This window comes from Periplaneta americana, chromosome 2 (assembly GCF_040183065.1).
Source record: "Periplaneta americana isolate PAMFEO1 chromosome 2, P.americana_PAMFEO1_priV1, whole genome shotgun sequence".
NCBI classification, from domain to species: Eukaryota; Metazoa; Arthropoda; class Insecta; order Blattodea; family Blattidae; genus Periplaneta; species Periplaneta americana.
In genome coordinates, this window is record NC_091118.1 from 12,296,804 (window position 1) to 12,313,431 (window position 16,628).

At 39.6% G+C, this 16,628-nt stretch overlaps 1 protein-coding gene across 3 annotated transcripts in view; it reads right to left on the minus strand.

Moving 5' to 3' along the window:
• The window catches only part of LOC138713367 (phosphoglycerate mutase 2-like), a 51,270-nt gene continuing 34,642 nt past the window's right edge, over nucleotides 1–16,628 (minus strand). For all 3 annotated transcript variants that reach the window (XM_069845443.1, XM_069845426.1, XM_069845435.1), the window contains 4 exons: nucleotides 16,429–16,589; nucleotides 9,293–9,525; nucleotides 3,145–3,403; nucleotides 1–267 (listed from right to left, as the gene is read on the minus strand). In XM_069845443.1, coding sequence (XP_069701544.1) covers nucleotides 83–267; nucleotides 3,145–3,403; nucleotides 9,293–9,525; nucleotides 16,429–16,528 — 777 coding nt within the window. In that variant the 5' untranslated portion in view covers nucleotides 16,529–16,589 and the 3' untranslated portion in view covers nucleotides 1–82. The remainder of the gene's footprint in view (nucleotides 268–3,144; nucleotides 3,404–9,292; nucleotides 9,526–16,428; nucleotides 16,590–16,628) is intronic.

Genomic DNA, 16,628 nt, shown 5'->3' on the forward strand with positions numbered 1-16,628 from the left:
TTAACTTGCTATTTACATAAATTTATTGCACATATATGAACTGTTGTGGAATACAATCACGTCTGCATTATTGTTTCTAACTTCACTCATTCCTCTTCTGTGCCGATGTCTCTCCAATAGAAGCAACCTTGTCCATAGCTTTCTTCACAGTTTCTTCATCACTCAAGAACCTCATACATACAATGGGCTTAAAATCCTCTCCAAATTCGTACACAAACGGTATGCCTGTTGGAAGATTCAGTTTCATGATGGCTTCATCCGACAGTCCTGAAATCACAGTAGTCTTTGTTTTAGAAAATGTAAATTGAGAGATATGTTTAACTATACATATTAAATGAAGCAAACAAGTGTCCAGAAAGGTGACATTATATACAGTAATTCCATTCCTTTATCACGTTATGAATGATATTGCTTACAGATTATTGTTCTGAACAATTATTCAAAGGTCATAAAAATGAAATACCGTACAGTAAAACCTCGTTAATACCAACTAATTGGAGGGATAAGTTGGCCGGTTTAACAAAAGTCCAGATTAAATGAAATAACCTAAAATAACAGAAATAACCTAAAATAACAGTAGAAAGTGCATAAAAATCCGTTTATAGCAACAAAACACGTTTATTATGGTGTATTTAAAGGACAAAGGTCTAAATACACTATACAGTACAGTAAAATGTAAAGCAATACTTACTTACTGGTTTTTAAGGAACCCGCAGGTTCATTGCCGCCCTCACATAAGCCTGCCATCAGTCCCTATCCTGAGCAAGATTAATCCAGTCTCTACCATCATGTCCCACCTCCCTCAAATCCATTTTAATATTATCCTCCCATCTATGACACGTTCTCCCCAAAGGTATTTTTCCCTCCGGCCTCCCAACTAACACTCTATATGTATTTCTAGATTCACCCATACGTGCTACATGCCCTGCCCATCTCAAATGTCTGGATTTAATGTTCCTAATTATGTCAGGTGAAGAATACAATGCGTGCAGTTCTGTGTTGTGTAACTTTCTCCATTCTCCTGTAACTTCATCCCTCTTAGCCCCAAATATTTTACTACGCATCTTATTCTCGAACATCCTTAACTTGTTCCTTTCTCAAAGTGAGAGTTTCACAACCATACAGAACAACCGGTAAAATAACTACTCGTAATACATACGAGGGGGATCCAGGAAATAACGACCGTTTTGTTGTATTAATTAAAAAAATATATATTTATTTGAAAAAACAAAATCTGTTACATAACTGAAACTTCCTTTACTTCTCTACATAATCACCACCTACATTTAAACATTTGTCGTATCTGTTCACTAGCTTTAGAATTCCCGTGTTATACTCCTCTGCTGCCAGTTCATTAAGCCAGGTGTTCACTGTCTTCTTAAACTCTTCATCACTTCCAAAACGCGTACCACCCAGAAAGTCTTTCAGCTTAGTGAAAAGGTGAAAATCGCTAGGAGCAAGGTCTGGACTATAGGGCAGATGATCAAAGATTTCCCAACCGAATTGATCCAGCAATTCTCGAGTTGAAGCAGCAGTGTGCAGGCTGGCGTTGTCGTGAAGAAGCACAACTCCTCTCGAAAGCATTCCTCGCCTCTTGTTTTGGATGGCTCGCCGTAGTTTTCGTAAAGTCTCACAATAACGATTTGCATTGATCGTAGTGCCTTTTGGCATGAAATCCAGCAAAAGAACACCTTTGCGATCCCAAAAGACAGTAGCCATGACTTTTTGTGTTGAGAGTGTCTGTTTGAATTTTCTCGGTTTCTTGGGTGATGAGGGATGATGCCACTGACGTGATTGGCGCTTGGTCTCTGGGGTGTTGTGAGACACCCCGGTCTCATCACCAGTCACAATTTGATCAAGAAAGGCGTCTCCATCTTTGTGATATCGCATCAAGAATGTCAATGCTGAGGCCATTCTCTGAGTTTTGTGTTGGTCACTCAGTTGCCGTGGAACCCATCGTGCACAGATTTTGTGGTAGCCAAGATGCTGCGACACAATTTCACCAAGCAAAGAACGAGAAATGTCAGGAAAGGCAATATGCAATTCGTCGAGTGATGTGCGCCTGTCTTGCAACATTCTGTCGTTCACTTTAGTCTTCAGGTCTTCTGTGATGAGTGATGGGCGTCCGGGTCGAGTTTCATCGTGGACATTTGTTCGCCCATTGTTGAACATTTCGCACCATTTTCTCATATTTCTTTCATTCATTACAGTATCACCATACACTTATTTCAATTGCCAGTAAATTTCTGCAGGTTTCAAATGTCGGGCATTCAAAAATCGAATCACACTCCTCACCTCACAGTCGGCGGGATTATCAATCACGTCGTTCATTTTGAAGTAACACAAAATGCACAATGGCGACTTGTTGCAACCAGTACTCTCAACATTATGAGAACACATGTTAAGGAAGCCAGTTGACCTTCAAACAAGGAAGGGGAGTCAGCTGCGTGGCGGGTATGCGCGAACGGTCGTTATTTCCTGGATCCCCCTCGTAGAATAATAATACAGGGCTCCTACAAAAGAGCTTTCCAGTTTCGAACACATGTAATTTACGTTCTATAAGTCTGAGGTGCATGAAAATAGCACCAATGGAAAGAGAAACTCAAAAAGTTTAGTTGTGGCAACATTGTTTTCCTAGTTGGTAACACTGCCTCGTAATAGCGCATATAAACAAATCTGTTCATTGTTGAGGCGAAATGGCTGCTATATAGGACAGAGAAGCTTGATTTTCATGTGAACCAGTCAGTTATTAATGTGCAACGGCATTACCGAACAAAGTTTGGTGCAGATGCACCCAGTGAGCCTACAATCCGTAAATGGTACATTGATTTTAAGGCAAGACTCTTCACAAGCGGTTGTGATTTTATCCGTACAGACTACAGTTGCTGCAAGCCCTAAAACCAGAGGACAAAGTGCTACGAAGAAATTTCTGTGTAAGTATGCAGACTTTAATTGAAAACGATGATGAATTTATTCGTTCCGTGGTGTTTTCCGACGAAGCCACTCTTCATCTTTTTCCTGGTAAGGTGAACAGATATAACCTCAGAATTTGGACGTCAGAAATTCTCAAGAGGCACAGAATTTAAACAATTCACATGGCAGGAACCTTGTTCCCGGGGCTCGAATCCCGTGTTTGTAACTTACGGCTCAGATGCTTGACCAAACTCCTCAGACTGGTGCCGTGGCCAATCACAAGCACCCGCTTGCCACTCTTTACATCAGGTACAATGTTCTCCTCCCAGAACGGAATCACTCTCTGCATCGTCGTTTTCAGAGATTCTGTTTTCGGAATCTTGTCCTTTATGAACTGGAACTTTGGGTTGTTTACAATGGTCGTGTAATACTTGTGATCTGGCTCCATGGGTGGTGGCAGGACGTCGAAACTTCTTCGCCAGATGTTTACCTGCAAACATAAAACACGTCTGCTCAAATTCTCAATCAGTGGCGGCTCCTGGAATTCAATCACATTGCGATTCACTTACGAAAATAAAAATGTAAAATAAAAACTATGACATTTCAGAATGGCAAATAATTTACAATAAAAATTATCCATTATTATTATTATTATTATTATTGTTGTTGTTGTTGCTGTCCACACCTGTGGAGTAACGGTCAGCGCGTCTGGCTGTGAAACCAGCTAGCCCGGGTTCGAATCCCGGTCGGGGCAAGTTACCTGGTTGAGGTTTTTTCCGGGGTTTTCTCTCAACCCAATACGAGCAAATGCTGGGTAACTTTCGGTGCTGGACCCTGGACTCATTTCACCAGCATTATCACCTTGATTTCATTCAGACACTAAATGACCTAGATGTTGATAAAGCGTCGTAAAATAACCCAATAAAAAAAATTATTATTATAATTATTATTTTTATATTATAATAAAATTTTATTTTCATATTATTATTATTATCATAATTATAATTATTTTTATTTATTTATTTATTTATTTATTTATGCCTATAACAGGGTAAAGCCCCAATTACAATAGACAGTTCAGATATTCGTTTAAAAATAATAATATAGAATTGCATATAACATGAAAAAAGAGATGAAACAGATACAAGTGTAAATACAAATTAAAATGGAAAATGAGAAAAGGGGGGGGGGGGGGAAAAAGAAGAGACAAATAGATACTGCCTAAATAAAAGACACAGATATAGATATAAATGAAAAATACAAAATAAAATAACAATATCATCATTAGACCTATAATTATCAATATTATTATTTTTATAACTGAGTGGCTCAGTGTTAGAATTGTCTAACCCACAAATTTTTTAGCCGCAGATTTCTGTAAAAACGACTGAATTAACATTTCTATGTTGTCCGCCGAGCTAGCTCTGTGGTAGCGTGTCTGTGTCCAGACTAGTCGGCGGGGTCAGAGATTTTCTTATAAAATTTCTACCTCGGGACTAGGAGAAATGATGGTGCACAACTTCTAATCACTAATGATGAAGGTTCGGTGGAGCAAAGAAAAATTCTCTCTGGCACCGTGATTCGAACCCGGGTTTTCAGCCCTATGTGGTGACGCTCTATCCACTAAGCCAGACCGGATTCCAATTCCGATGCTGATGCTGGATTGAATCCTCTCAGTTTAAATTCCACCTCTTAGTTTCCCTTTGGTGGCCAACCCTCATGCACTGCGTCACAGATGTGTGACATTGGCACAATGTCCAACACTATTGTTGCAAGTTGCCATCGTCACCACCATAATACAATTCTCTATAGCGATATTTCGCCAGCATCTTTATGGTGTACGCTCAATTTAAATTGTACTAGGTTCTATTTTTTTCTTATGTCTTAATCTCTTTTGTCTGAAACCTGCTTATATAATTTTTCATTTTAAATTTTATTGTGAGTTATTCTGTGTCACAGGGCAAACCCAAAATATTGGGTCAGACCAATAAATTAATTGACCCAATTTTAGAGAAAATTCAAAATTATAGACAGAAATGGAAATCTCATATACTCAGGATACCTAAAAAAAGGATACCAAGCCAAGCACTAAATTACCGCCTTTAGGAACAAGATCTTTGGGCCGTCCGTTGAAACGATGGAGTGAGACCGTAACAAATCACCAAGCTTGATACGTGATAAGAAGGAGAAGAAGAAGAAGAAGAAGAAGAAGAAGAAGAAGAAGAAGAAGAAGAAGAAGAAGAATATTTTTACTTAATGTGTTTTGCTTGTAAACCGACGATATTTGAATTGATATTCTCTATGACCATTATCGTGGAGTCCTCTTTGAACATAAACATCGTCTGAATCACAAAATACTTGCAAATCAAGATTTCAGGTATAACTCCCTGCAAAGTTGATTTGAATAATTTCGAGGGAAAAATTGTTCCGGAGCCGGGTATCGAACCGGGGACCCTTGGTTTAACGTACCAACGCCCTACCATTGCACTACTCGGGAACTCTAACCGACACCGACACAATTTTTCCCTCTATATCCACAGACCTCAAAGTGGGCTGACAACCATCAAGCAACCAACTTCGAGTGCACACTAACTCCGTGTGACTTAAATTGTGGTTTTCTGTTCACGAACAGTGACGTGTATTATGCAAATCAAGATTTCAGGTATAACTCCCTGTAAAGTTGATTTGAATAATTTCGAGGGAAAAATTGTTCCGGAGCCGGGTATCGAACCGGGGACCCTTGGTTTAACGTACCAACGCTCTACCATTGCACTACTCGGGAACTCCAACCGACACCGACACAATTTTTCCCTCTATATCCACAGACCTCAAAGTGGGCTGACAACCATCAAGCAACCAACTTCGAGTGCACACTAACTCTGTGTGACTTAAATTGTGGTTTTCTGTTAACGAACAGTGACGTGTATTATGCAAATCAAGATTTCAGGTATAACTCCGTGTAAAGTTGATTTGAATAATTTCGAGGGAAAAATTGTTCCGGAGCCATGGTTTAACGTACCAACGCTCTACCATTGAGCTACTCGGGAACTCTAACCGACACCGACACAATTTTTCCCTCTATATCCACAGACCTCAAAGTGGGCTGACAACCGTCAAGCAACCAACTTCGAGTGCACACTAACTCCGTGTGACTTAAATTGTGGTTTTCTGTTAACGAACAGTGACGTGTATTATGCAAATCAAGATTTCAGGTATAACTCCCTGCAAAGTTGATTTGAATAATTTCGAGGGAAAAATTGTTCCGGAGCCGTTTATCGAACCCGGGACCCTTGGTTTAACGTACCAACGCTCTACCATTGAGCTACTCGGGAACTCTAACCGACACCGACACAATTTTTCCCTCTATATCCACAGACCTCAAAGTGGGCTGACAACTGTCAAGCAACCAACTTCGAGTGCACACTAACTCCGTGTGACTTAAATTGTGGTTTTCTGTTAACGAACAGTGACGTGTATTATGCAAATCAAGATTTCAGGTATAACTCCGTGTAAAGTTGATTTGAATAATTTCGAGGGAAAAATTGTTCCGGAGCCGTTTATCGAACCCGGGACCCTTGGTTTAACGTACCAACGCTCTACCATTGAGCTACTCGGGAACTCTAACCGACACCGACACAATTTTTCCCTCTATATCCACAGACCTCAAAGTGGGCTGACAACCATCAAGCAACCAACTTCGAGTGCACACTAACTCCGTGTGACTTAAATTGTGGTTTTCTGTTCACGAACAGTGACGTGTATTATGCAAATCAAGATTTCAGGTATAACTCCGTGTAAAGTTGATTTGAATAATTTCGAGGGAAAAATTGTTCCGGAGCCGTTTATCGAACCCGGGACCCTTGGTTTAACGTACCAACGCCCTACCATTGCACTACTCGGGAACTCTAACCGACACCGACACAATTTTTCCCTCTATATCCACAGACCTCAAAGTGGGCTGACAACCGTCAAGCAACCAACTTCGAGTGCACACTAACTCCGTGTGACTTAAATTGTGGTTTTCTGTTCACGAACAGTGACGTGTATTATGCAAATCAAGATTTCAGGTATAACTCCGTGTAAAGTTGATTTGAATAATTTCGAGGGAAAAATTGTTCCGGAGCCGGGTATCGAACCCGGGACCCTTGGTTTAACGTACCAACGCTCTACCATTGCACTACTCGGGAACTCTAACCGACACCGACACAATTTTTCCCTCTATATCCACAGACCTCAAAGTGGGCTGACAACCGTCAAGCAACCAACTTCGAGTGCACACTAACTCCGTGTGACTTAAATTGTGGTTTTCTGTTCACGAACAGTGACGTGTATTATGCAAATCAAGATTTCAGGTATAACTCCGTGTAAAGTTGATTTGAATAATTTCGAGGGAAAAATTGTTCCGGAGCCGTTTATCGAACCCGGGACCCTTGGTTTAACGTACCAACGCTCTACCATTGAGCTACCCGGGAACTCTAACCGACACCGACACAATTTTTCCCTCTATATCCACAGACCTCAAAGTGGGCTGACAACTGTCAAGCAACCAACTTCGAGTGCACACTAACTCCGTGTGACTTAAATTGTGGTTTTCTGTTAACGAACAGTGACGTGTATTATGCAAATCAAGATTTCAGGTATAACTCCGTGTAAAGTTGATTTGAATAATTTCGAGGGAAAAATTGTTCCGGAGCCGTTTATCGAACCCGGGACCCTTGGTTTAACGTACCAACGCTCTACCATTGAGCTACTCGGGAACTCTAACCGACACCGACACAATTTTTCCCTCTATATCCACAGACCTCAAAGTGGGCTGACAACCGTCAAGCAACCAACTTCGAGTGCACACTAACTCCGTGTGACTTAAATTGTGGTTTTCTGTTCACGAACAGTGACGTGTATTATGCAAATCAAGATTTCAGGTATAACTCCGTGTAAAGTTGATTTGAATAATTTCGAGGGAAAAATTGTTCCGGAGCCGGGTATCGAACCCGGGACCCTTGGTTTAACGTACCAACGCTCTACCATTGCACTACTCGGGAACTCTAACCGACACCGACACAATTTTTCCCTCTATATCCACAGACCTCAAAGTGGGCTGACAACCGTCAAGCAACCAACTTCGAGTGCACACTAACTCCGTGTGACTTAAATTGTGGTTTTCTGTTCACGAACAGTGACGTGTATTATGCAAATCAAGATTTCAGGTATAACTCCGTGTAAAGTTGATTTGAATAATTTCGAGGGAAAAATTGTTCCGGAGCCGTTTATCGAACCCGGGACCCTTGGTTTAACGTACCAACGCTCTACCATTGAGCTACCCGGGAACTCTAACCGACACCGACACAATTTTTCCCTCTATATCCACAGACCTCAAAGTGGGCTGACAACTGTCAAGCAACCAACTTCGAGTGCACACTAACTCCGTGTGACTTAAATTGTGGTTTTCTGTTAACGAACAGTGACGTGTATTATGCAAATCAAGATTTCAGGTATAACTCCGTGTAAAGTTGATTTGAATAATTTCGAGGGAAAAATTGTTCCGGAGCCGTTTATCGAACCCGGGACCCTTGGTTTAACGTACCAACGCTCTACCATTGAGCTACTCGGGAACTCTAACCGACACCGACACAATTTTTCCCTCTATATCCACAGACCTCAAAGTGGGCTGACAACCGTCAAGCAACCAACTTCGAGTGCACACTAACTCCGTGTGACTTAAATTGTGGTTTTCTGTTCACGAACAGTGACGTGTATTATGCAAATCAAGATTTCAGGTATAACTCCGTGTAAAGTTGATTTGAATAATTTCGAGGGAAAAATTGTTCCGGAGCCGTTTATCGAACCCGGGACCCTTGGTTTAACGTACCAACGCTCTACCATTGAGCTACTCGGGAACTCTAACCGACACCGACACAATTTTTCCCTCTATATCCACAGACCTCAAAGTGGGCTGACAACCGTCAAGCAACCAACTTCGAGTGCACACTAACTCCGTGTGACTTAAATTGTGGTTTTCTGTTAACGAACAGTGACGTGTATTATGCAAATCAAGATTTCAGGTATAACTCCCTGCAAAGTTGATTTGAATAATTTCGAGGGAAAAATTGTTCCGGAGCCGGGTATCGAGTTAGTGTGCACTCGAAGTTGGTTGCTTGACGGTTGTCAGCCCACTTTGAGGTCTGTGGATATAGAGGGAAAAATTGTGTCGGTGTCGGTTAGAGTTCCCGGGTAGCTCAGTGGTAGAGCGTTGGTACGTTAAACCAAAGGTCCCGGGTTCGATACCCGGCTCCGGAACAATTTTTCCCTCGAAATTATTCACAAAATACTTGTCTCTCATGATGACATTCATTTCTTGGCATTATGGGTAGTTGGTCACCTGCTCCTTCCCATACTTGGCTGCCATGTCAGCCTTGTTGTAGCCCGTGAGAGCGCCGTAGTGCCTCTCATTCAGCTGCCACGCCTGCTTGACCGGAAGGTCTGGTTGTCGAATCTCTCGCAGTATGATGTCCAGAGTTTGGTTCGCTCGCTTCAGCAGTGACGTGTAGACGATGTCGAATTTCAAGTTCTCTGTTATAAGCGATGACGCTGCTTGATGAGCTTCGTTCTTCCCTGTGAAACGAGACAAAATCGGTTACCAAATAGAACTAGCCAGAAAATATAGATTGTCTAAGTAAGAAAAATAGAAAAAGTGGAGAGAGAGAGATATAACTTCGAAATAAATTGAAAAAGCACTGATTCAATATGAAAAACTTATCAGATTACCAGGAAACAATTGGCATTCATACAGTCCTCTCTGTAGACTGAAAACTCAAAAAAGTGTCATATCCATGGTTCAAGAATTAAAACAGAAAATCAATATCCCGAATTTTAAAGAAAACTTACAAATTAAACCAAACCCTTTAACTCTCTAGTATAATCTAATTTAACCTCTTCCCTTACTATACATATATTTTACCTGTTTTGTGAAAAAAAGTGTCATATTTTTTTTATTTTCGTAAAGAGGTAATTTAATATTGCAGAATCACTGTACATCACTAATTTTCTTACATACCTAAAAAATCACTATGAAATAGACATACATTCATACCTGAATTATTATCCCGAGTTATCTCGTGCACCTTGATTCCAGCTCTGGTAGTTGTCCCACTTTGATTTTCTCCTGAACTATTTACCAACTTATGATTTTTTTTTATGGATTAATTTATGAGGTACAATACCAGTGCTGTTATCAAGGCGTTAAATGTTGCTTGTCGTTTGATAGACTCGAAAGGAGGGTATTCTGGACAGTAGTATCTGCTCTCCTATATGAGGGAGTTTTGGGAAGAATGGTGTAGCAGTCATTGAATATTTGTACCAGTACATCTGTTCTTCAGGTTTGTGAATAATGTTCTGCAGTATCACTATGCCCAAAAGTACACGTATTTCAGAGTCTGTAGTAGGCCGCCACGAATTATTTTCAGCATTCTGTGAACACTTATTAGCATGCCGAATCGTCTCCTCGAATATAATGTTGATGAGGTCATTATTAAAGAATCATTTAATAAATTGAGAATTATCGTTATCAGAAACAGTGTTAAAATTTCAGGAAATGGGGATCTCGGAGGTGCAGAAGAAATGGTGCCAGATGTCTTCTATTCAAACCACTGTCGAAAACACGCGACATCAACTGATCTGAATTTGTTTGTTGGTCTATAACTTCGTCTTCTGATACCGATGTTTCATTTCCTAATCTTCTACAGGAATATATTCCTGATCAAAAGTTTCGGAATCTCTAACTTGATCCATCTTTACACAAAACAGCACAAAAAACACTAAACACAAACAGAAACTAACTAGCATCTACTCACTACTGTGTGTGAATGCTATATGAGCATAGAATTCCACTCGCAAGGAAGGAGTACAAAAAACCACCAGATATAGCAATATCACTAACTTCTGTAGTTATCTAGTGAGGAAAAGGTTAATGAAAGAATGGAAACCTACATTCGGGATATAATCCTTAGCAGCAATAATGGGACTCAAACGAGTTAACTCGGGTTAATAAATTTTGACACAAGTTAGCAACCCGAGTTAACTCGGGTTAATCAGGGAAGTGGTTAACAGAAGAAATACTGAAATCAGAAGTAAACATTGAAATAATGAAACAATTGTCTTTAGAGACAATTAATATTAGATACCCTCCACAAAACTGGCTTCATTTATACACCGACAGATCCTTGATCTCCAGAGAACAAGGTGCCGGTGCAGGTGTTACTTGCTGTCTCTTCTCACTTTATAGATCTCTTGGATATGGAACAACAAGTTTTGATGGAGAAATCATTGCAATAAGTGAAAGTCTCAGGAATCTTCTATGCCACATCAATAAATTTAAAAATGCAGTTATATTGTCAGACTCCAAAGCAGCTATTCTATCAATAGTCTCTAAACACACACCTTCATCTCAAACGGCAGAAATAACTAAAATGCTCTCTCAATTAATATCACTCAATAAAAGAATTGTATTCCAATGGATACCATCCCATTGTGGAATCCTGGGAAACGAGAATGCGGATCCTTTAGCAAAGAAGGGCAGCACTGCTACTTACAGACCTGTTACTAAATCTACGTATTACTCTGTGAAGAGATTTATTAAATCTACATACTTAGACTTCAACAAACAAAATTTGATGACACAATCTCAAGGGAAAAAATGGAACTCATAATCCACAGTTAATTCCCGATTTACCACGAAAATCGTCTGTAGCTGCATTTAGATTGGCAACAGGCCATGATTGTTTGGCCAAACACCTGCATAGAATTGGAATATATCAGTCCCCTAACTGCCCATTGTGCAACTCAAACCAAGAAATGGATTCGGAACACCTCAAAATCTGTGCTTCAGTGGCTGACCATGACAATATCTGAAAAATATTGGAGTGCAAGAGGTGAAATGACTTTATTGTCAAACGCCTGGCATTAGAAAACAACAACAATAAATTGAAAAAAAAAATCAAGGTAAAGTCAACCTCATGACAGGACAAATCGACCCAAAAGGTGACGAGAGGTTAAGACTCCCAACTTCACAGACAATCGGCATTAATGGCAGTAGGGATGTCTCCTATCTGCCCACCCCAAGGAAATGTCTATGATACTCATTTGTTTTTGTCTTTTTTGTTATTTTACGACGCTTTATCAACTGCTATGGTTATCTACCGTCTGAATGAGATGAAGGTGATAATGCCGGTGAAATGAGTCCAGGGTCCAGCGCCGAAAGTTACCCAGCATTTGGTCCTAATGGTTTGAGGGAAAACCCAGGAAAAAAAACCTCAACCAGGTAACTTGGCCCAACCAGGATTTGAACCCGGACTCGCTCGTTTCACGGCAAAGAAAAGCTAAACTCATTTATGTTAGAGGCTGAGTAGATCCCAGGCAATGAAAAAAAAATCTATGACCCCATCAGTAATCAACCCACGACCTTCCGGCTTGCAGCGTTTTGCCTTAAACGCGCGCCCCCAAAACAGAAAGGAAGAAGTGTATAGGAAAAGGAAATAAACGGGGGGATAAAATAAGAGAAATGAAAAGGAGAGAGAATGACGAAGAAAAAAGTTGAAAGGAGTAAATCAGAAAATAAATAAAAGACTGAAATAAGGATAGAAAGTAAATTAATAAAGAACAGAGAAATGAACTAGGATGGAACTGAAGAAAGTAAGATCGCAAGAAATGAATTAAATAAGAAAAGAAAGAAGACAGAAGTTAAACATAGAATTAAGAAAAGGAGGAAACAAAGAACGGAAGTGTAGACGAAAAAACATGAAGGAAATTGAAGAAAGAAACAAAAAAGGAACGAACTAAAGAAGGAAACAAAGAAGCAAAAAAAAATTTAAAAATGAATAAGGAACAAAGAATGAAATAATAGAAGGAAGAATGGAAAATAAAAGTGGATGGAAAATAAAATAGTGTGAAATGTAATTTTTTTTAGCTAGGCCTAGATATTGTTTTGTATCCTCCTGAGATGGGAGCTACCTAGATTTTCCATTCTATATAGTATAACAGTACGGAAATAATTTATCCAGTTTGCTGTCAAAAAATCTGAAAGTTAGAATTTATAAAATAGTTGTATTACCAGTTGTTCTTTATGGTTGTGAAACTTGGACTCTCACTTTGAGAGAGGAACATAGGTTAAGAGTGTTTGAGAATAAGGTTCTTAGGAAAATATTTGGGGCTAAGAGGGATGAAGTTACAGGAGAATGGAGAAAGTTACATAACACAGAACTGCACGCATTGTATTCTTCACCTGATATAATTAGAAACATTAAATCCAGACGTTTGAGATGGGCAGAGCATGTAGAACGTATGGGCGAATCCAGAAATGCATATAGAGTGTTAGTTGGGACGCCGGAGGGAAAAAGACCTTTGGGGAGGCCGAGACGTAGATGGGAAGATAATATTAAAATGGATTTGAGGGAGGTGGGATATGATGATAGAGAATGGATTAATCTTGCACAGGATAGGGACCGATGGCGGGCTTATGTGAGGGCGGCAATGAACCTCCGGGTTCCTTGAAAGCCAGTAAGTAAGTATTCATTTCTTGTACTATTTCTTTGCTATTGTTATTTCTAAATCACGTATTTAATTTGTAATCAACTACAACCCTAATATATACCGGTACCTATACCTAAGAGTAAAATAGGGTTTCGATCTTTGGATGACGATGATGATGATGATGATGATGATTTTCTTTTTTATTTTAGTAGGTTATTTTACGACGCTTTATCAACATCTTAGGTTATTTAGCGTCTGAATGAGATGAAGGTGACAATGCCGGTGAAATGAGTCCGGGGTCCAACAGCGAAAGTTACCTAGCATTTGCTCATATTGGGTTGAGGGAAAACCCCGGAGAAAACCTCAACCAGGTAACTTGCCCCGACCGGGAATCGAACCCGGCCCACCTAGTTTCGCGGCTAGACGTGCTAACCGTTACTCCACAGGTGTGGACTTGATGATGATGATGATGATGATGATGATGATGATGATGATGATGATGATGATGATGATGATGATCTGCGTTCTACCAGAAGTGTCTTGGTAGCTACTGAGTCAGCAGGCTACAAGGCCGAGATCTGCCAGATTTATGCAATACAATGCAGGAAGCAAGTTATCAGGGAACTGCTTCACAGATAAGGTGCAGTATGATCCCAGCGCGACAGCGATGATATATGGAACGGCACAGAGATTCTCAAACTGTGGAGAGCAGTGTAGAGCGAAGTCCTTTGTATACAGCCTCCAGTAAATACGGATGGAACGAATTGGAAACCCGAGACGCTAGGTACACAGTACAACGGTTACCATGTTCTGGAACATCTCCGACTGACACGTATAACTCATGAAAGCTAGCGGGTCTCGCCGCAAGGCGTCCATCGCCCAGCACCGGGGACATACCCGGCACCCTGACAAAGACGTGGATATAGCCCAGAGAAGCAGTGAACTGGCTGGACGTGGACATCCGCTATCAACATTGCGAAATGTCAGAGAGTACAGCATGTGACACGAGCTTTTACATAACACAAAGAAATGTAGAGAGATGCTTTGACTTATCGTAATCAATTACTATAGAAACAGAAAAAAATCACAAACTTAGACAACTTTGGGTTGTTGTTGAACTAGTAAATGTCAATGCCGCAATGTAATTTTATTTCTTTTTGGTATGTTTTGTCATTTTGGCAACCCATTACACTATTTATGGGAAGCTGCTATTCTCCTGAAAAAATTATTAAATAGGTTTATGACTAACAGCAGTAATAATAATAATAATAATAATAATAATAATAATAATAATAATAGACCTTATTATATTATATTATAAGTTCTTATATTATTATTATTATTATTATTATTATTATTATTATTATTATTATTATTATTATTATTTAATCCCAAATAAATTATTTGTAGTTACCTTTCACAAATATCTGTATTATAATGTACATTATATAACAGAGTTTATTGTAGCCTACCCTGAATTTAATAAGAAAATCAATTATTTGTAAATATTATCTTACTTGTATTTTTCACAGGAAAATGTTATAAGGAAAAATATTAAGGCACTGAAAATACATTGAAATGCACCAACAGCTGTCTCATTTTATTAATAGGTTCAGAGAAATTAACTAAATAACATTCGGGTTCTAGGACATGGAGATGGAGCACCTGGCTAATTGTGAAACTCTTAGGACATTTGTGGACCTTCCATCAAAATATTGGGAAGCAAGAAGGGTGATGACTTCATTGTTAAATCCAGAGCATTAGAGACACACACACACACATATTCGGGTTCTAAAATGTAACTTCGTTTGTTTTATTTAACATTTTACATTTGTTTTTTCTACAGTCATTTGTTTATTTCTGTTGTATTTGACATCGAGTTTCACAGGGGCATGAGAGAAATAACACAAAATCAATAGGGAAACGCGAAATCCTGCATACAGGTTAGAAAACGTGAATCTTTTCGAAGTTCATCTGATAACGAAATCAGAGATCTACAGCAGCTATTTTAACACGCCCCCACCTCTGACGAAGATATCACTGAAATAAAGCAGCATTCAAAATATATTTTTCATTTATTAATTACTGGTAATACGTCATCGTTATTGTTGGAATTTCCTATATAAAGAAACAAAAGAAAAACTTGTCACTATGGCAACAAAAGCGTGGGTTGAAGTAATTTAACACAAAATATATAAAATGTTATACATCTTTCATAAAACAAACCTTAAAAATGATAATTCTATTGTCCACACCTGTGGAGTAACGGTCAGCGCGTCTGGCCGAGAAACCAAATGGCCCGAGTTCGAATCCCGGTTAGGGCAAGTTATCTGGTTGAGGTTTTTTTCGGGGTTTTCCCTCAACCCAATACGAGCAAATGCTAGGTAACTTTCGGTGCTGGACCCCGGACTCATTTCACCGGCATTATCACCTTCATTTCATTCAGACGCTAAATAACCTCAGAGGTTGATACAGAGTCGTAAAATAACCCAATAAAATAAAAAATAATAATAATAATACATTATTCAGCGTGGCAATGTTTCTATATACCCCTAATTAAACCGTAGAGCAAAGTAAACATATTACATTTTGCCCGACAAAACAACAAAAAAGTTCTCCTCATTCTTTACGAAACCACCTCTTACTGCTTGTAGAGACAGAGTTTGTAGAGCGACATGATACCGCCACTGCTTGCCTTCGGTATGTGAATGAAACACACAGCAATGTACAGGAAACTCCTCGTACCCGTTTGAATGACTATGTAATCACAAGACACTCGCTTTGGTCACCACTGCTATATTCCCTATGGTATTTTCTAAACTCCAAACGCTCTATAGTAGTAGTAGTAGTAGTAGTAATAGTAGTAGTAGTAGTAGTAGTAGTAGTAGTAGTAGTAGTAGTACAACCTAAAAAGTTGCTAATTTTGGTTCAAATCTAGAGACCCGGGTTTGATTTACACCCCTGTCTTTGAGTGCCCTTTCTCGTGATTACCTTTCTCAGTAAGCCCAACGTCGACCCATCCGCAGAACAGGTTGTCCAGCGTCCACTCGCTCTCTCCGTGTCGCAGGAAGACGGTCTTGAACCTCGACATGCTGCAGCGCGCCCGGTCTACTATGTATTGTTCACGACTCAGCTGTCGACGTTATCACAGACTGCAAACAAAATCAAGGCATTACTTATAGCGCAGTTCC